Genomic DNA, 20,974 nt, shown 5'->3' with positions numbered 1-20,974 from the left:
GGGGGCCCCTCAGGTGTGTACACGCCTCGGGGCCAGTGAAACCCCTCTTTTCTTTATTCCTTTTTTCCCCAGCAGCAGGTTTTCCGCAGAGGCGTGGGGTTGGGGTTTGGGGGATTTTCTTTTTTTCTTTTGGAAGCACAAATAGCAGCCCGATAACGCGATGTAAACCTCTCTCTGGCCTGCGCCGCGGCGATCCGAGGAGCTGCTGTTCCCGTCAGCCGCCCGTGTCTGTCCCTGACCCGCTAGTGTCGCTCCCGCTGGCCAGCGCAATAAACTCCAACCAGGTGTGGACACCTCCTCGTCGTCCTGGCTTGTTCTTGGAGGGGCTCTGCCGGCTGCCGCTGCCTGCCCGGGCGAGGAGGCCGCGGCCGGGGCCGCCTCCTCCGCGCTTTGGGGGCTGCCGGGCCGTTTGCAGCCGCGGAAAGGACGGGAGGGCTCCCGGCGGGCACGGCCCGGCCGACAGCAGCCGCGAACCCGCCACCTCGGGGAGCCGCGCTCTCCCGCCGCCGCCGCCGGGCGGCAGCGCGCATGCGCCAGCGGCGCCAATGAGCGCGGGCCGAGGGGGCGGCGCCTACATTTCCCATCGGGCCCTTCTGCTTCCGGCCGGGTCGTGTGCTTGTTGCTGGGCGACGGCGGCGGCAGTGGCGGCGGCTGCCGGTGAGTAGGGCCGAGCTCCCCGGCGGCTCCCCGGGGCCGTGCGGGAGCCGCCGGCCTCGCTGTTCGCGGAGGGGCCTGTAGCTGCTTCCCCAGAACGTTACGCTTTATCATTAATATTGAAACTAGTAGTTCCTTGTAAAAGATAGCTATTGCTTGTATTTCCCAAGCTTAGAGTGTGGATGTTTGGTGAATTCATTGGGTAATCAAATGAGAGGTGTATCAGGTGAATAATTTGTGATGACTTTAATTTAACTAGATACAGAGAGCCAGGTGAAATATTTGGATTAATCTCAAGATACCCTAGCAAATACATGTGTTGAATTTCTTTTTATCTGGTTACTCTTACTAGTAAGTGCTGAGAACACAAGCAGAAATTGTGCTCTTCTCATAGCAGGTTTTTTTACCTAGTGAGAAACCGCCGGGGCCCGAGCTGAACAGATTAATTTGAAGCGGAGCGTGGAAAGGGGAAGCACTGTTCCTGTTGTCTTCCAGGGGACAGGTAAGAGGGGGAGAGGAAGGATGTCTGTGCTCCTGTGCCTCAGTGAATGAGCAAGGTTTGGGTCAGACTTGCGCGTAACTGCTGCGCAAGCATGATCTGAATCACCCTGTGAAGGAGCCTAAATTAAACGCCTGGTCTGCGTCATCCCGAGGAATGATGAGTTTCCTCTCTAGAGAGAATCTGACCTCCTCCCACCAATGTCCAGCTTGGTACCTAGAATAAAAGCAGTGTAAATGTTTCTTTTTCCCTCTCTTCCACCCCAAAGACCTCCAGATAATTTCCTCCAAATAACAAGGATATCCATGAAACTGAACAAAACTTTACTAAATCCCACTCTTCCCCAGAAATACATTTCTCAGTTTCCTCAAAAAGTGAATTTACTCTTTGTTAATTATGAGATTCGTTAAAGAGAGATTCACAACTATTCTGTAGGTGACTGATGCTCTTTATAGTAATCTGTGCTTTATCGGTATGGCAGTGGCTCAGAACAGCTCAGAGGAGGCAGAGGAGCCTCCTTGCGAGTCAAAACCACTCGATTTGGGTGCCTTCATGAACAGCCACTTCTAATGCAAGCCTGTAGGCTGCTTTGGTTGGCACGGGTTGGATGAGTGGATGGTTCTGACTTCCACATTCCTGAGAAGCTGTTTTCATTTTTGGCTGTTTTATTCTACATTTTATTGTCTGTCTGTCTTTTCTTTCTTTGGTTGCTTTGTTCTGCTTTGTTCCCTGGGAGTAACTTTGGTGCTGCTATAAATGTAAAGTAGTGATATGGTAGGCAGTAAGGTGATAACACTTACATGATGGCCCCAAAATGTTATTTGCTGAAATGTCTCCCTGCCTTTATTACTTATCAGAGTGTGGAGGGAGACCAACTCAACTGAGTTGCTCATCTTCCCTGCAGTCAGCAGGAAAGGTGTGTTGTAAATTCTGTACCATGTTCAACATTTGGGATTGTGTCTTTATTTTTAGGGCTGTTGGCTTTACCAGAACAAGCAAATGGCCTGCTTTTGTAGTTTTAACACTTTCCTTACTGATATCCTAAAGAAAAGTGTACTTTAAAAAAGCCAGGAGTACTCGACTGCTCCCATGCTTAAAGGTTAGCTGATGCTTAAAAGCTTTGCAATTTGGGGCCTAAATATTAACACTCATCTGAATTACTTTGGCCAGGCAATTACTCCATAGGCCAGGCAAAAGTCCATGCCCTTGGGGATACATTGTTGCAACTCTGTTGTACTAGTCTACTAGCTTAAAGTTAGGAAGCATAGAAACAGGTATGGCAAATGCATGCTCAAAATCAGTATATACAACCTCTGCTAATTTGATTGTCCCTGGGACAGAACACTGCACCCACTTAATGAGAGGATCTTGACCTTTCTATGATTTGGGCAGAGTGTTCCAGATTGAAGATGGATTTCAGGCTGTGCTTTGGAGTTGTCAGAAAAGAAGTAAATAAGTAATTAAGTAACAAATAAGCAAGTAAGTTTCTGAGTGTAATTATTACCAGCTAAATCAACCCCAAAGCCGGAAGGAAGCTTAGTAAAGTTTGTTTCTTTCTCCACGCTTGTAGATTCTGATTGGACTATGGAGCCGTTGTCACCTCCAGACCCGCAGTTTCCTTCAGAAAATCGCTCATCTGTGCCACAGAAAAAATGCCATGTCCTAGTGGGTGTGACTGGGAGTGTGGCAGCCCTAAAACTGCCTCTCCTCATCTCTCAATTGCTGGAAATCCCGGGGGTGAGTAAATCTCATGTTGATAGGAATATTCCTGTTTCTCATTTCTGCTAGAGTTTGGATGGCCTTTGTTGAAATGCAAAGTTCCCTCTGGCTTTGAGCCCTGAAGTTTGAAGATTTGTTGTGGGGTTTTCCTCCTGTTTTTAAATGTCAGTTAAAAAGTTTTCCTATCATTTTAGACTTTTCTACACTTAAGTGTTAGTTTGGAGTCAAGTAAGATGTCAGTTTAAAAGGCAATAGCTATTTCTAAATAATTCCATGGGCAGACATTTTGGAATTCCGGAATATGAAAGTAGCTTGTTCCAGGTCATCTTGTTTAGTTTGCTCAAAAATGGCTGAATAGGTTTTTTGTTTTTTGTTTTCCCCCTGGAATATGTCCTTCTCAAGCAAATTAGCAGATCTGGCTACAGATGCCAAGCAGGTGCTTTCTGGAACTGGAAATCTCAAAATAAGATCTTGCAATTTTCAGAAGCTGAAATGTAGGTTTTAAAAGGGAAAACAGAGCTTGTAAAAACAGAAATAGAAAATACAAGCCAGTGTATGTATTTGTATGCTTTTTTACAGGAGTTCATTGTCTGGAGTAGTGGAAGTGTCCAGCAGAGGCCACTACTGACTAGAAGCAGGGAGGAAAGCGTAGTTAACTTTTGCTTTAGAATAAAGTTAGAGGAAAATGGGCTAGGCGAAGGAAAATGACCCTGGGCTAAGAGAATCAAAGACAAATGATGCAGAGGAAGTAGGTGGCTAGACCCAGAACTAGCTCCAGCAGTTGACGAGGGATGCAGGATATGTGGTGTAAATGGTGGTAACAGACACTTGGAATATGCAGAGGTAGAAGGCACCACTCTGGAGTAAGGTAATCAGATGTTTATTACCTTGAAATCCCCAAACTGTGAGGGGAACCCCAGAAGGGAAGGGAAGTGGGCTAGGCACTGCAGAGCATCGGCCCATGGCAAGGTTTGGAATGCAGCGTGTGTTGAGGCAAATTAATAGGCTACAATATGGGGTACTGCGCATGTGCTACGGGTAACAAGGGAAGCAGTAATTCTCTGGGAGTGCTCAAGTTCAGACTGATGCTGATGTGGCACAAGTCAGAGGGTCTAAAGCCTGCTGAAGTCGATGTATTCCATTTCTGTTGAGTCTGGTAAATCCTGCACAAGCCCATTACATTAATTTCTTTATGGACACAACAGAATGTCCTAAAAAAACTATCAGTGGAAGCATGGCAGAAGCAGGGTAAGATTTTGATATCCAGAGAGATGTGATCAGACGTTTGAATTTGGAGTTGTCAGCTGAATTTGACGTTTCTGCTAAAATGATTCTCAGTGAACAACTTGGTGTGAATTTTGCACTCATTTAACATCTCCTTGAGGATGATAGTAGAAGTGACTGCATTCTACTGCCTTTTGCTTAAACTCTCTGAAGATCTAAGAAGATAATACTGCATCAGCTTACATTTTTCAGTTTGTTACCCTAACATCTGTTGTTGAGGGGAGACAGAACATTCTGTATTATCAGGACTACTCGTGACTGTGCTGGACTGTCTTAGATTCTCATGCATTCTGTATCTGTCTGATGCCTGATGTTTTTGATGGGCCTGGCAGGAAAATAATAACAAAAATGGATTGACAGGTTATCATTTAGTCATAAAGAAAGGAAACGACAGAGCTTTCTCTGGGTGAAACCTGTTGGTCTTGAAGCTTCAAGATGTCATCTGGACTTCTAGGTTTAAACTGCATATTGTGCGATTTTGCTGCACTACTGCCAGATAGTGTCTACCTCAGCTTGTAGGTGCAGTTTAACAGAGGAGCTAGTCATCCTCTTCTGTAGCAGTTATTACTGAAGTTGAGTCTAGGTTTAAAGGTTTTGCTTTCAAAATTGGAAAATTGGAAAAGTTTTTCCAGTCATACGACTGGAAAAAATCATATGTGCACCCTTTCTCCAAGTGACATCACTGTGACAGCAGAGGCCAGTAATAATATATGAAAACAAGAAAGCAGTTTTGCAAATAAACTTTATTCTGAAGAACTGGCTTAAACCATACAAGTGAAAGAACTCTTAATTAGTCTAAACTGTCTCCAATAAAGGAGTTTGAGTGTGGTTACGCTGACTGTACTGAATAAGCAGAGAGATATCCATGGGCAGAGGGTGTGCCAGATAAATAAAAGGAAAAACTATTTAGGCTAAAGTGATCTTGAGAACACTGATCTCTTTCCAACATAGCTGGAGGGGCTTGAAGGACTTTTCAGAACAAGGGACCTAGGAGCCCACCCCACCACAAAACTTTAATCGGAGAGAATATTTAACTGCTAGAGCAGCTTACCACGGGGAAGAGCAGAATCACCACCACTACTTGGAGGCATTGAATGTCCCTCTGATATGTCCTAATCCATAACGATTTGGATGCAGTTCTCAGTACCCACTGATTCCCTGTCCTGGGCTTATGCCTCATAGGAAATGTTTATTTTTAAGACCAGAGATGACTGGAAAACTATCTTAAAAAAGGAAGAGTGTTTTCTGGAGGATTTTTGTTTCTTCTCTAGCTTTAGATAGGCACTTCTGGATTAGCTTTGAAAGTTGGGTGGTTGAAGTAGCAAGCAACAAAGTATCTCATGAGGTAGATACAGTTGTATCATCTAAAGTGATACAGTGATACGTCTAAAAATCCTTACATTGTTACAGTTAACTAAAACAGGAACACCACTAACGAAGGATACTGATGAAAACTTAGTGTGAACCTGGCCTAAGCTGTGGTGGTACCATTTCAGAGAGCAGACACGCACCTTTAGAGTGCATGTTGCTTTTTGAAGTCACCATCCTGCAGACCGTACGTAAGGTTAATGCCTCACTGAAGCCTCTGGGACAGCAGAGAGCAGTGTTGCCAAGCACCTTTCCATTTGCCTCCAACAGCTTTCTGCAAAGTGAAGTTAATATGGAAATAATACTGTTTTGCTGTGAATAGTTCTTTCCAGTACAAAGTTCATAGAAATATGACTCTGATGTCCAACCAAGATCCTTGGAAAAAAAGCAGAACTTTCAGAAGAGTCTAAGAACCAAGCATGTAGTACCAAACATTGGTATTATTTGCAGCTAAATTTTCCAGTAATTTTTCTGCAGGAAACGGGAAAAGTTACCAAAGACAATGATCTTTTGAGGCTGGGGTTTCTGCTGCTCCAAGCTGTTATTCTAGTTATGTAGGGTGCATATAATTAGCACTGCTTCCTTCTTAGGAGTTGCCTGACAGTAGAATAGATAGTGTTGGAGAGATAGGTTAATATGTTTTGTCACTTCAACCGCTGTTGTTGAAGATAGCTTCTTAGAGGTTGGAGGTTTTGAGCAGTCTGTTTTAGCAAGAATGCACCCACTGACAACTTCATCACTTTTGTACATCAAGCTACAATTTTTTAGAGGGAGGGATTTGTTGGTGAGGCCAGTTTCTCCCTTGCACCTCCTTTGGGAGAGCAGAGCCATATAGTGGGTTGCACTGTGAACTGATCTGCTTCATAGTATTGCCCTGCAGATGCCAAAGTGAGCACAGGTGGATGGCATATTCTGGATATAGGACAAAATCTTTTTCAGCTAGTATAGGTCCTCATCATACTTGGGCTGTATAACTATGGCCTGAGATGTATCTTCCACGTTAACAGTCTTTTTGGAGCATTTCTGCCATGTATTGGCTAGTGTATTGACTGGTTTTAAGGCATGTCCTTTGGAGGAATTGCAGGTGGAAATAAAGTTGCATGCACTGTGCCAGTGATCGAAAATGTACAGCCAGTCTGACACTGGCTCTGCTTTGTGGTTGATCCTGGTGTGTGCCAAACACCTCCGATTCGCTGCGTGTGCTAAGTAGCTCTTCATGATGTACGTCATAGCTACAGCTTTGAGCAGGTTGCAGGACTTGTAGAAACCAGAACAAATGGGCAAATTCAACTTGGTAGGATTTCTGCAGGAGGAAATCAAATGATTGCATGTCACAGGGCATCTTACCACTTCTGTTCCTATCAAATTAATGTTCAGGGTACCTGAAAGAATTTCCCCAGTATATACCGTGTCACTGAAACTTCAGCTGCTTTTCAACAAAGCAGATGGATTTATCTATGATAACAGAGAGGATACTTACATACTTTTGTCCTCTCTCCTTTCCTATGTGGAAGCCATTGGTTTACTGTTTTGGTTGCAAAGATGCCCTGTGCTATGAACGTACACTTACACCAATGTTTTCCTCTTTCCTACATTTTGCTTTGGTATGGACAACAGCTAGAAGACACTACCCCAGATTTTTTTCTGGTATTTTTGCCCCAGGATGGAGCAGATCAGAATAACATGGTTGTAAAAATATTACCAGTAGTCTGTAGTTACCTCCCTAGCTTTGGCACTAGAAGGTAGCACCCTTATCCAGGGAGGCAGAGGCATAGAGACAGAGAGAGACAAACCTAAGGAAAAAGCCAATGTGATCTGTTGGACCAAGGTATCATATTCAGTCTCCCAAGGCAGAAGCACTGATATATGAGGTTTTATCACTTTCATAGCATCTACAGGTAGGTGTTACTAAACTAAAATCCTGCTATTCCAAAATAGCCCCAGGAAACAAGAACTTTGAGGCATCATCTCTCGTGAAGCCTTGTGCAATGGAGGAGGGCTTACTTTGCACTGATGGTGCAGAGCCCCAGCGAGCCCACCTATCTCTCAGTAGGACTTACGGTCGCTCAGTACTGTGTGTTCACGGTGCTTTCCCTTGGCTCCGAGCGTGGGAAGAGCGATCCTAAAAACACCATGCAGGCGTGCTACCCTGCGGCAGCCCTTTGCGCTGTAGTCAAAAGAATTCGCTAAGGCAAGATGCTCTTCTACTCCCCTTTGCTGGGGTATTTAGTGATTAAGGAAATCTTTCACAGACTTTTGGTTTATTACTTCTTACTGTCTCTTTGAAGCTCTGGGCTGAACTGTATCTCAGTTCTGACCTGTTCTGTCCACTTTGCTGTCCCTGCTGTGAACTGGCCATGGTCATGTTTGGCAGGCAGTGACTAATCACCTGCCTGTTTCAGGGTGGAAATGAAATGAATGTTCATCTCCCATGAATACCTGCAGTGGTCTGACCTTTCAGCTAAAAATAGATGCAGTTATGCACTGTGCACAGTAGGGGAAAGTCCTCTGCAAATCCACACAATTCTTTAAGTTTTTTACACTCAAGCCCTCTTCCTCTACGCAGCTTTAGAGGATTGTCCTCAGGTTGTAACTGTTGTTCTTTCCTTCTCTTTCTTTTCTGACTAGCTTGAAGTGCAGGTGGTCACTACTGAGAGAGCAAAGCATTTCTACAATGCCCAGGAGATTCCTGTTGCCCTCTACAGTGATGCAGATGAATGGCAGGTGGGTTGTTCTTCCTTTGGAACTTGCAAGGGCTCTTGTCCTGCCCTCACTAGCCACATGTTTTGCAGTTCAAGTAGTTTTATCATGCTCTTATGCTTTTTGCTTCCAGCAATGGCCAGTGGGTCATGCGTCAGAAAAAAAGCAGGCTCTCTGGGGGATTTACTTAGAAACTTGTTCAAGTGCTGAACAGCAAATAGAAGTGTCTCTTCAAGTTCCTTTGCAAGAGACCTCTTATTTTATTTTATTTTTTTCAATCCTGAGCCAAGGTTTGCATCTTTATTGTAGTAACATATACTTTGGAATATGGCTTTCAAGGAATATGGTTCCAACTGTGTTGTAAAGCTAGATGAAGAGGACTGTCCTGACTGTATGAGAGAGCTTTGCACCACCCTAGCAGACTTGCAGCAGGCTATATGGGAAGAAGTGGTCTTTTACCATGTTGGGCTCATCAGCTATCCACAGCTGCCAGCGAAATGTCAGGAAATGTCAAAAAAGCCATTGCAGAGCCTTGGTGAGGGTGTTAGGCACTTTTCATGAGTCATATTTGTTACAAAGGCAGCAGCTTAATTCTTGTTATTACTACATGTTCTAAGTCTGTGAACACCTCACAAAACTATTTGGACTGCTTTAAAACCTATCTTAACGTCTGGCTGTGGGTAACCCTGGGTGCCACTGTGTATTACAACTTCTTGCTCTGCGTTTTCAGAATCTGTCTGTGACTCAGGAGGAGGGAAAAAAAAGTTGGTGTGACATGTCTGACTTGGTTGTAAGATTGTGTCTCTTTGGAGAGCTTTGTGCCAGTAGGACCAGCCTGGTTTAGTGATGTGGAAGACGACCAGTTCCTGGAGATGTTTTGCACAAGTGCAAAAGTCTTGGTTCCAGTGGTGGCTGGAACCCTGGTGGCATTTATCCTGTTCTCCTGGTGGAAGTGGCAATTATCTCAGTTGTCTGCATCTGCTGGGACACATACATAGAAGGGACTAGTTCATTATCTTTTGACATTTACAGAGGGATCTGAGATCAGCTTGACCTTCTTCACAAGTTTTCCCCTCAAACTCGTTACGGATGAAAGCACCCTACAGGATCCAGCAGGGACAGTGGCCTCTGGCATCTTTCTGTGCCCTTTCTACAGATTCTCCATCATGAGCTGAAACTTTCACAAATATTTCCATTCCTGCAAGGAGTAACCAGTTGTCAGAATTGCAAATGTCTCCAAGCGCCGTACAATATCTTCTTCTCCTGACTACAGTTTTGCTGACATTCTTTGAGGCTCGCTGAGGACAGAGAGATTCACTGTATAGATGAGTCTCGGTTTCTTATCTCTTCAACAGTTTCTTGTCAGAGGTTCTCTTAACTCCCTGAGAGTAACCTCGAGAGTCATCCCAACTCAAGGGCACATTCACTACCACGCAGCCAGCTGCTGGTGCAAGAGAGCTCAACGGGCTCTAGACTGCAGCACTCTTTATGGCCGTGGAGTTTGACTCATGGTCATACGGTATTTGGTGTGAAGATATACCTTTTTTGCTGATCTCATGCTGTGCTGGGGAAAAGATGCCTTTTGGCTGACCTCATGCCCATTTCTGGCCTCACCAATTGCAACCAGTATCACCTAGTTCCTCCTGGTCAGCACTGGGCGTTGTCAGTTATTTGTGGTCAGCTGGGCGTGAGATAAGGGATGGGGGGGGAGGTAGTTGTGCTCTACCACACTGGGGAACCCCAAAGTTATCTGTGAGATCTGTTGGTAGAGCTGGAAGGGGGACATGGAGCCATTGCAAGAGACCGTTCCGACAGAATGGCAGACAAGAAGTCCTGTCAGCATCTGTTTGTGAGAGACTTCATTTTGAAAATAAAACTACAAATTTGTGTTTCTTAGAAAAAATAAAAGTGAACAGAGGATCTGGGAAAGGTTTCAGGGAGTGCCAAATTTCCGGATGCTGCTTTTTTGTTGTGGTTTCCAGTGACTCAAAGAAGGAACAGTCTGTGGCCCTGACACACCTCTTACTGGCCTGTGGTTGTGTGTGGCCTCTGGGGATTAAACATCTAGTGCTGTTTGCTGCTTCTCTTGACACTTTACTAGCTAACTGTGCTCTTAAAGTCCAAGAACTCCCTGTGAGCAACACAGAGCTTTGGTGAAAATGGAAGTGAAAATGGAGAGCAAGGAAAAGCCCTGTTAGCTAAGCTTAGCCCATCCTGGAGAAAGCCAACGGGATTTTTCCCTGCTGTAGTCATGAGGGTTTACTTTGCAATTGTGTGTAAATGGGTCCAAATTGAAAATGATTTGTACAGTTAGAGATCTAAATCTCATTTAAAGCCAGTGGAAGGCATCAAAGTGATTAGAGCATTTTAAAGAAACCTCACTCTTCTAAATCACATGGATTGCTCAGGAAATGCTATACCTGATTTGGTCCTGTGGCTTCCGTTGGCTGATACTGTGGAGCTCTTTTTCCATTCACATATGCTGCATGTTGAGGAAGCTCTCGTGAATGTTTCTGAAGCTGAGGGATGATTTGGAAGGTGGATGGAGAGGGCTCCTTCCTGTGAGCTGGAGTCTGTGGTTGTTGGATGCAGAAGGATCCTTGCAGCAGCCAGCATGTTGGCACTGCCTGTTAATGGTGCTTCCTAGACACTGCTGTGATAAAACCTTTACTGGAGGAGGAGAGAAGTCAGAAAAGTGAGCACTGTGGCTACAGTCCCTGATTTCCCCCTTGCTGTCAGATTTGTCTTGATGTGCGCGTAATTCTTTCCTTTTAAGTCTACGTGGTAGGTATGTGTGTGGAATTGATAGGTGCAAATTGTTCACAGCATGCATCTGAGTGTTCTGTGATCTGCATCTTGTCTCATCTACAGCTGTGGAGGGGCCGCTCAGACCCGGTCCTGCACATCGACCTCAGGCGGTGGGCTGACCTCATGTTGGTGGCCCCTCTTGATGCAAACACTCTAGCAAAGCTAGCAAATGGTATCTGTGACAACCTGCTGGTGAGTATCTGGAGCTCTGACTGAGAACAGTTCTCTCCCCTCTTGGTGGTGGTCTACATGGCCTTTCTTTCCCCAGAAACTCTTAGATTCTGCAAAACCAAGAGCAGTGGGACTACTTGCATGTTCTGCTGCCCCTTGTACGCATACCTCTTCTAGTGTGCTTCCCCTATTCCTTCTCAAACACACTGTCTTTATTTCCCTGACCTACACCCTTTTCCACTCCTGGGCTCTCCCTGATTCTCCCATCATTCTCCACTCCCTGCTTTTTCTGATGGGTGATATTTCTCCCCTTTTATCTTCACCCTGTCTCTGTCATGTGCACGCACACACACACACACACACACACACACACAAGTTCCTGTCTGCATTTTTTAGATACAATCTAGAAAGACACCTGTGAGATCAGATAAAATTGTTTACTTCCTGCTACCTTACCTCCTCCCTCACCTAACTGCATAGCACAGAAATTCAAACATGCACACACTTATTTACCTTCCATTTTCAGTTACAAGAGTTTTTACTTGTTTTGGCATGTTTTCTGTTATTGAAGGTGGCTCTGGCAAAAAGACTGATCATAAAATGTATTAAAACAGTATGCTTCTCTGCTTGGAGATGAGGAACTTAAGTGAGGCTGAATCTTTTGTGTCCAGACATTAGAGGTTTACTGGGAAAAGTAATAGGCTTTTAACCACCCAGATGATCAGCCAGAAAGCTTACAGATGTGCAAATGCTGCTGCAGTGCATCACCCTTTGGTAACATAAGGAGATGGGAACACCTGAAAGTATGAGCCTGGCCAGGGAGCCCTATACAACCAGCTTAGTTGGTCAGGTCAGAGTCAGTGCGTATAAATGAACGAAATAAACCCAAACCAACAGCCCTCAGTTGTATGAGCAGGTCAGTGGAGATGTGGGAAAAGCTGGAAAGAGCTGAGAGAGGCACAGGCAGTGTCTCATGTTTTTATGTCCCCTTAGTACTATGTGTGTGTAGCAATAACAGCAGAAGAGCTCTGGAAGGGTGTTAGTGCCATGTGATTGAAAAACTCCTGCTAGTCTTTTTGGAGAGCTTTGTGGAGAGATGAGATAACCTCAGGAAAGGAAAGCAAATGTTGGAGGTGCTGGTTGGTTGGCAAGTCAGAACAGATTCTAACAGACTTTCCTTGTGCTGGGAAGGGTTCAAATCACCAGGCGTAAAAAGGTTGGGCAGGGTACTGTAAGTACTGGGTATTAACTGAGCAGAGATCCTATACCAGAAGCTGATATGAACTATTGCTACTTGGGAATCTCCCTTTGCGTGATTTAGACTCTGTTAAGCCTAGGCAAATTGCTGGACATTGCACTGTTTAGGAACAACTGTCCTTCATCTTTAAAGATAAATGTCAGGTACCCTGGACATTAAAGATATTTTTAAAGAGATGAGGTGATACTAGGTTATTTGGAAGCTCTGTATCACTGAGGAGTCAGGTACGATCCATTGTAGCATGCAGGAGCTGCTAGGTGGTTTGTAATCTGCCAGCATCTTCTATAACAGGCCAAACATGTTCCTGTTTATCCTCATTTTGTATCCTGAAAGCAGCAGTGCTTCCTCTGTGAGGAGTTCTGGAACCAGTTGGCATACCGCTTAAAAAGACCCACTTGCCAACTTCTTGTGTTCAGCTCTACAGCTGGCTTATCCGAAGTGCTGCCTGGGGGTTTTGCTTTAGCTGATATGATCTATGGCCACCTTTCAGCTTCTCGTGGTCTCCCGCACGGGCTGTCAGTCTGCACGCATCGTGTTCCAGCTTGGTTTGCTCTAGTGACTGGACAGTTTGCTTGGCTCCAAGCTGGCGTAGGATTAGGATCTATATTTTTTGTAGCTTCCCTCACCCTTCTTCCCTGTCAGGGATGAGCTTTGCTGGAATGTAATACAAATTAGTTGCAGCCCTGTGGATCTGCTCGTGGGTTAGCCCAGCTGCACTGACAGATGGAGGATTTTGGCCCTCTAGTGATACTGAGGCTGGGAACAGGCTTCTGGGCAGCAAAGTGATGAGAAGGAATGAGGAAAGAATCACAACGCGGAACTGAAACTCTTGGCTTCTTTTGCAGACCTGTGTAATCCGCGCTTGGGATCTGAGCAAACCTCTGCTCTTCTGCCCAGCTATGAACACAGCCATGTGGGAACATCCCATCACAGCTCAGCAGGTGGAGCAGCTGAAGGGCTTTGGCTACACAGAGATCCCCTGTGTGGTGAAGAAGCTAGTGTGTGGAGATGAAGGTCAGTCTTTTTGCATGTCTTCAGATTGCTTTTCTGCACAAGCGCTCCCGTTATGCTGAAAGGGATGCACCTTCTCCTGCCCTGTGCCCTTCAAAATGTTGGGCTGTGGTGAGAAGGTGCTGTAGCTCCATTGCCAAGATTTATACAAACAAATGGAAGCTTTGCCCTTGTATCAGCTGGTTTCTGTTATTTTTGTTCGTTAACTCTTTGATAGTCTTATGAGACTATCCAAGCCAGGCTTTCAAAAGGGCCATTAGACTAGCCAGATATTTAAAAGAATTACCCATTCAAGAAGAGAGTAGATTGAGAAGAAGGAAACCTTTTGGTGAGTGTATCAGCCTGGGATTTGGGTGTCCCTTCCCTGCCCTCTACTCACGCTCTGACTGTGGACCATTTTCATCATGTTACAGTCCCTCATCTGTAACACAGGGGTAATATCTTATCCCTCAGAGCAGGCAGTGAGAATAAATGCTTTGCAGATGTCGCTGAGGGTGTAGCTGGATGTGCGTTTAATGTTTGTTGTTGTTTGTTACCCAGGTTACTTTTCAGCTAAATCAACTTCCCAATCTAGTTTTGATTTGAGATTTTGACATCAGACTTGTCAGTGAAGTGAAAGAGGGAGGTATAGGGAAAGCTGTCATGTTCAGTTTCAAATGACTTGACTTTGTAATGTTACGCCCCGCTATTAAATTGGTCTCATTTGTATTTTGGGAGCTGCCTTAAATAAAGGTATTTTGACTTTTGGAAGGATTTTTCATACAAACAATTTGGATAAATGGATTCACTTTTTTTACTCAGACAAATTCTATATCTATTTGGACAAAATCTGTAAAATGTCACCAAGTTCTAGCCATAATAGCAATTGTGTTGTTATCTGCACAGTAATATATTTATACTTTCACTTAACAACCCCAACTACAGCATAGTTTAACCAGTCTGTTGGACAGTTCAATAAGCAGTCTATAGTGAAGACAGGGTGTTAGTGTTCCTCATGGTTAAATTCTAGGGCTGGCTTTCATAGTTTCTGAATTTTTAGGTAGGTGCAGTGCATCTAGAGACTATATTTTAGAGCTGAAGACCAAGAAATATTTATAGTTAGGTAAGTGTAGTCAAGGAATCAGGCATTAGTTAAAGTGCCCTGGACAGTCTTGCTTCCGCTGGGGTTTTAGACCTCATTATATCAAATTTCTTACATACTTGTAATAAAGGAAAACGCCCAAAAGAGATCATTCCTTGCAGACATTTTGGCAGATATGGAAAGGCCATCTGGGATACCTTCTTTGTCCTTTATTGCTTTTTCTTCATCTTTTTTTAGTACATATATAAGGTCTCTGTTCCTGTAGTAAGCATCTGTGTGCCTAGCAATAGGTAACGTGCTTATTCTTGCAGGTTAACGGGTCTGAGGTAAGGCTGTGTGTTGTTGTCCCCTTTTCACAGGTGGGGATCTGAGGTGCAGAAGGGCCATGTGTGTTGATTCACGAACGCAAACAGATCTGAGCTGAATGGTGAACGTGGTTTTACCTTCTGCTTCTCTACCCTGCCCCTTTCTTGGGGGTTGCCGCCCTTGCGGCAGGGATGTGTCAGCCACATGAGAGGGAGCATATGAATCGCTGCGGTTTGCAGCTCGGAGTGGCAAAGTAAACCCATGTTGATCAGAAGTTACCTCATTACAGTGGCAGTCATTTGGGAGCTGCTTCATATTCGGTTCAAATATCCCTGCTGTGAGGACAGACACCTGAAGTAGTGCTGCAGGCAGCTGGGGCGGTAGTAGCCACAGCTGACTCAAGTCTACTTGTTTTGTGAGTCAGTTTCCAACAGGATTGTCTTGTTGGAAAATGCCAGGATTTTCTGGTGGTATGTAGGAAAATTGTGGCAAAGCAGGAATGGACTCTAGAGCTCTGAAGACCCAAGGCAGCTTCCACCACTGACTTTTTCCTTACTTTCCCTCTTTTTTCAGGCCCTTCACCCCAAGGCCTTTTCTTCTAGTCTAATTTGTTTCACGGGGTTCATCCACAAAGGGTTTTGCCTGACTTCTACCCAAGCAGTAGGCAGGAAAGCTCAAACATCTGGTTCAAAAGCAAAAAGATTCAGTTTGCACCAGTTTTGACTGTTGACATTGTGGTTTATATTGCTGAAAAAAAGGTTCCTCTTCCTCCATTTGTGTCACCGGTCCCACGAGAAGTGGGCCAGATCCTGACTGTTACCAAGTTTATATATGACAGGCTTTTCCTGATAAATTATTCTCCCTAAGGGAGTGTTCCTAGGCATAAATATGTCCAGCTAAAAAAGAGTTAAAATGACTAACTAAATTGAGTTGAAAATTAAAATAAATTTCCTTGATTAGATAGCTAAATGTAACCTATCAGCTGTTGGCCTTAATGATATCCATGTGCCACCATATAAAGAGAGCTTTGAGAAGTACTGTACCACACCTGGGCCTGCAGCAATTTGCCCTTACAAAACACTTCCAACTGTTAGTGTCTTCGTCATCCTTGGCTGGATTTGTAGAGCCTTGCAGACAGGAGGATTTTTACCTGTAGGCATGATCTGTGCTGTAAGACAGGCTGCTTAGCAAGCTTTTGCTCAGCTAAACCTAAAAGTCCGACTGTGAATTGCTAAAGATGCGAAGGGTGTGGGTCATGGAGGACAAAAGTGGGCCTTGGAAATGCTCTCAAAGGAAGTAGATTTGCCCAACTGTGAGGAGCCAGTCAAGGGGTTTCTGTTGTTTAGAAGGACCGGTCAAGTGCAGTTCCACTTGAGGTGAGGAGACAGAGCAGCCCAAACCCGCCTGCCTTTCGTCTGTAGGATACTTCAACCCTCCTGGGATTTAGAGATCGTGAAGACTGCTGGTAGAGAATGACAGTCTTGCTCTGTAGGGAGACTCAATTTTCTCATCTTTCCAAAATCATGATTTTTCATCTCAGATACTCTACTCAAACGTTATAACCAGCTATGCCTTCTATCCCAGGGAAAGCTCAGGTAACTCTAGAAAACAGAGAGTGAGGATCAGCGCTCTCATCTGCCCACGGAGAGCACCTCTCCCTGCTGTTTAGAACTGCCTTCCCCTGTCTCCCTGCAGCCCTCAGGTTGTTGCTGTCTTTTCAAGCCTGCTGGTTTGACTGCTCATTTGAACACTCACTAACCCGGTTGTATAAGCAGTCCAGGAAAAAATAAAAAGGGAAAACAAAACCTTCTAGAGCTAATTTCTGAAGACACATAAAGCATGTTTGAAATGACTAGACCAATTAACCATCAGAACAAAAGTTAAATAGGCTCCATCTTTTGTATCATCTAATGAAGACAGGTGCTGGTGAGCAAAATATCTTTCCTCAGCCCAAAGCACATTAGAGGAGTGAATGGACAGAATTCTGTGACGTGGTACAGTAGGTTGGATAAGGAAATTTAATGATCTCTGCTGACCTTAGGATTCTGAGTTAAAAAATTACTTCAGAGGGAGGCAACAGCTTCAGTGTGGACTAGATGCTCATCTGAGAACAAACTAGGTCCAAAAGGAAAAATTATGTTTTGTCCTGTTCAGCACTTTATTTTTCTCCAAGAATTACTTCCAATATTCAAAGCAGTGCAAAGTCAGGACAGCCTTCTCTCTAATATGGTCTAATTGCAGAGTCATTGGAATGGTGTGAAATCAGCAAGTTTTTTTTTAAATGGCAAAAGCCATTTTAGAAAGATACTGAACACATACAGTGTGAGTGTGTTCACGCTGGAAAAGGAAGAGGAAATAGAGTATCTTGTTACCAACACGCTTTCTGGGTCACTTTTGGACACTCACCACAGGAGTAGTGTGAGCTAAGATGCTAGTTTCGTGCGCAGTCGAGGGTTAGATGCAGACACCTCTGGAGATGATTCAGAACGTGAGGTACTTATTAAGGTCATACGAGTTGCCTTTTGAGGTTTCTGGCCTCTCTTCGTTGACCATGCCCTCGCTCCTGCTTAGACATCTAAGGAGTCAGGCTAAGCGTGAGTATTCTTCTCGCCCTCCTCCCCAGTGGCATTCAACCATGCCACAAAATCCATGCAGATTCAGCTGGACTGAGTAGATCACAGGATCCGCAGTTGCTTTCTACTAGGCATGTCATGAGGAAATACAGGAGGGGTACTTAGAGGCTTTTGGTTAATGGCAGAGTCTAGCCTAGTGACAGTGTCAGTGAGAGCAAGCTTTTCCCCAGCCTTGCTGTGCTGAGCCACTGTTGTATGCGTAACTCGCTGCAATGCTGCTGAGTGTGTAGAAGAGAGGAGGTGGGATAGGGGAAGCGTGTGGCTCATACCATCTCTGTGGGACATGGATGTTACAGTGTGTTTGGTCTTACCCTCCAGGTCGAGGTGCCATGGCAGAAGTGGGAACCATTGTGGAGGAGGTGAAAAGGATCCTTGCAGAACGGGTATTGCCAAAACAGAGCTGATTGCTTGGCATGCAAATTATATTTGTTTCCCTCACCCTGATGGTTTGAAGATGAAACCAACAGGAAGCTGAGTTGAGATGGCAAGCATCCCTCTAGCATGCTCTTCAACCAGAGGAGAGACGGTTGTGTTCCAGCTGGTGCAGAAGTGAAATGTGGTTCATCATTGCAGACTTCCAGAAAATGATGCCAAGAGCACGTATCTCTAGTGTGGGAAAACTTTGCGGTATCTTACAGAGAGGGAGTGATGTTCCACTAGGCTAGTCAACCCCACGTATTTCATGTGCAATCCCTTCGTAGGAGGCTGCAGAAGGATTTACCAGTGTCTTCCAAATCCAGCAGTTCCCCCAAGGGGAGCTAGAGAGGAGATGGGGTAAAAGTGCTGCTGATGGAAATATTAGCCTCTTCCAGCTCATCAGCAAAGAGATGGTGAAAGATCCCTAGTCTTCAAAGCATGGTCTGTAGCTGTGCTTGCTTCACCTTTCCAGCAGGAGTCACTATCCAAAAAGCATTTTCTCTCTGGAAACTGAATAAAAGAGAGCTTTTAATTCTGCTGCTGAAGAATTGCCTCTTGTAGCTGTTTTAGGGATGTTTGTGCTTAACATCATAGCTAAATATTGTGTCTGTGTGCCGTTTTTATCAGCTATGGGAAAAAAAATTTTGACTAAAAGAAGCTGTCTGGTCCCTGAAATAGCCTTTGCCCTCTTGTATCTGTGGACTAGATAAGGATGCAGACATCAACTGTGAACCCAAATGACACCTGTCCCTCTGGGTATTTGAGGCAGGAAGCAAACAGGTTGGGTCCTTGTGGAAAGCTAGGGTGGACGTTCCCAAGGTAGTGACGTCAACCTTTGCCTATGTGACAGTCCTTTTCAACTTGAAAATTAACTGACTGGCATGGAAAAATTGGGAAATCCTGTGCCCATGGGCCAGACCAGCCAGGGATTCCCCCAGTCTAGCCTTTCCTTGGAAACATGATCCTGCCCCAGGGGAGAATGGGAGCGAGCTGGGGCTATTGTATACGTCGCCACAACAGAGCACTGCTGAGAAAGTTTATTTTTAACTAAATCTAGTCAAATATAAGGCCTTTAGTACAGAATGTGCATCTTGCTTGTAGGGGCAACCTTCAAACTGCTGAGCACAAGGGAAGAGGTTATCGGCATATGTTTGCTTTCCTTATCTATTCCACATAAATAAAAACCTCTGAACTTTCCCATTTTTGGCTCTTCCACAGAAAGAGAGCTGAGGGTTCAGAGCTGCTTAGGGATAAAGTCAGAAGGAGCCTCGTGTGAGCAGAGCTTCTGGCCCAGTAGCAGTAAGAAGGGCCATAGCTATACTAGCAGCTGAGTTTTGCGTTTTGTCTCCCAGTGCTGGTGCTCCATTGCCTCAGTGAAATCTTTGTGGTGCAACCTGTGTAGTTTGCTCACATTCTTAGCCTGATGATAGCTATCCACCTATCAGTGGTTTTTACCTCTGCTATGGATATCCCATATAGCTGGAATTGATTATCCTCTCTCCTGGTCTGTGATTTGGCAATAGAGTAAATCTGAGATTAGGGTTCCTCATACTGGATCAAAACCCTGTGTCCATGTGCTGTGAGTATTCATTTGTTAACACATTTTGCTAGTCTGAGCTTGCTTCAAAAGCCTTGACAGGTGTTGTCTGGCTTCTTCCATCACCGTAGAGTAGGCGAGAAAATATAAAGCTTATACTGCCGGGTGTGAATTCCGGTATTTGAACAGAAATGGGATAACGTGCCTATTTTAGATGCAGAATTTATATTGGGTCACCTGATAGCATACAGAACTGGCACTTATGATCCTCACCAATCTCAGTGAGCTGACCTGTAAAAGGTAGGGCAAAACTGATAAACCATTCAGGCTCCTTGAATGGCTTAAATTAATGCTTGCAAAGTATTTGCAGATCCTTGAGTAAAAGGAGTTAATTCTTTGTCTTGCAAATATGTAGAACAGACTCTGGGCAGCAAGAGAGATCTATGTGTGTCTAAGTAGAGCCTGAGGCAATGACAACCAGCACTTCACAGCAACCAGGGATAACTGCCTGAAAAACACAAAGATCTGTAAAGGACACCACTCCTAGTCTGTCTCATCTGTGCTGCAAAAGCAGGTACTAATTGTGTCACTAAATGGTCCTCTGCCTAATTACTGTAATTTCTAATTGGAGGCAGGTCCTGATAGTATTACAGATTGGGGTAAACCCTGCTGAAACCACCTTTCCTTCAGGGCAAACGTAAGAAACAGTTAAGTTCCTTTTAGGACCCAGAGGGCTGAAGCAATAGCAGCTTCCACCTGGTAACCCAGACCAACATCCCCGCCCATGGCAAGGTACGTGCAGGGAGCCTCTGGGCAGGGAAGTTTTGTCTGATGCTTTCTGTGTAAAAGAGGCAGAAAGAACAAGCCACGGGGAAGCCCTGTCTGCAGCCACGCGAGTTTTTCGCTTTGGGCTGAGGCCTTTCTAGGACATGGTTTGGAGTTACGAGCGAAGGACCTGATTCCTGCTACATTCAAGGAAACAGGACTTTGTTCCGTCTCTGTAAACAAACAGGATTGCGGCACCGCCTGGTTCCGCCGGGTCTGAACCGAAACCAGCCTGGGCTTTCGTTGGCCACCGAGGCTGCAAAGAGGTAGGACCTGGTGAGGTGTTGAGTGATGACTTCCTCAAGGGAGCCCGAGACTGACATCTGAGTCCTCTGTGCTTTTGTGGGTTTTTCAGGTGCGCAGAGAAGGTCTCAAGTTTTAGTTGTGTGGTCTTTCTTTACCTCTTAAACTAACTGCTGATTTTGTAGCTCTTTCCCATGAAAGTGTCTGATGACAGAAGCAGTATCCCAGTGAAATGTGCTGTGTTGCTGTTTCATTCATGCTGCTTAAAACTGTTTCTCTCAGCACTGGTCTGGGAGTGATAAGCAGCTGGGATAAAAGCTCTGCTAAGGCAGCGGCCCTGCTCCTTTCCTGCGTTTAGATCAAGGCTTTCAGCCTTGCCTGGACTAGGATGCGGAAAGGTTTAATAAGACTTACCACTTTGTTCACACCAGAAGTTGAGTGCTTTAAGTGTTTAACTCTT

The 20,974-nt window shown here is 44.9% G+C and overlaps 1 protein-coding gene across 2 annotated transcripts; it reads left to right on the top strand.

The window, feature by feature from the left end:
* The first annotated feature begins 612 nt into the window (after nt 1-612).
* PPCDC (phosphopantothenoylcysteine decarboxylase) lies at nt 613-18,642 on the top strand. Of its 2 annotated transcripts, none has more exons than XM_062583940.1 (7): nt 613-657; nt 1,066-1,156; nt 2,724-2,890; nt 8,153-8,248; nt 11,096-11,224; nt 13,307-13,475; nt 17,811-18,642. In XM_062583940.1, the coding sequence occupies exons 3-7, from the start codon at nt 2,738-2,740 to the stop codon at nt 17,894-17,896; spliced, it is 633 nt and encodes a 210-aa protein (XP_062439924.1). In that variant the 5' UTR covers nt 613-657; nt 1,066-1,156; nt 2,724-2,737; the 3' UTR covers nt 17,897-18,642. The 2 variants fall into 2 exon arrangements, with proteins under 2 accessions (XP_062439924.1, XP_062439923.1); XM_062583939.1 differs by having other exon boundaries at nt 632-657; nt 1,049-1,156.
* The last annotated feature ends 2,332 nt before the right edge of the window (nt 18,643-20,974 follow it).

Source organism: Rhea pennata, chromosome 10 (assembly GCF_028389875.1).
Source record: "Rhea pennata isolate bPtePen1 chromosome 10, bPtePen1.pri, whole genome shotgun sequence".
In the NCBI taxonomy this organism is placed as follows: Eukaryota; Metazoa; Chordata; class Aves; order Rheiformes; family Rheidae; genus Rhea; species Rhea pennata.
Note: the sequence above shows the minus strand (reverse complement) of the source record. Positions and strands in the feature narration are given on the sequence as shown.

Bases quoted from the DNA above. Each gene is read 5' to 3' on its own strand.
- PPCDC (XM_062583940.1), top strand. From the start codon at position 2,738: ATGGAGCCGTTGTCACCTCCAGACCCGCAGTTTCCTTCAGAAAATCGC. The intron at 11,225-13,306 runs GTGAGTATCTGG...CTTCTTTTGCAG, and splicing joins GTATCTGTGACAACCTGCTG to ACCTGTGTAATCCGCGCTTG. The intron at 13,476-17,810 runs GTCAGTCTTTTT...CTTACCCTCCAG, and splicing joins GCTAGTGTGTGGAGATGAAG to GTCGAGGTGCCATGGCAGAA.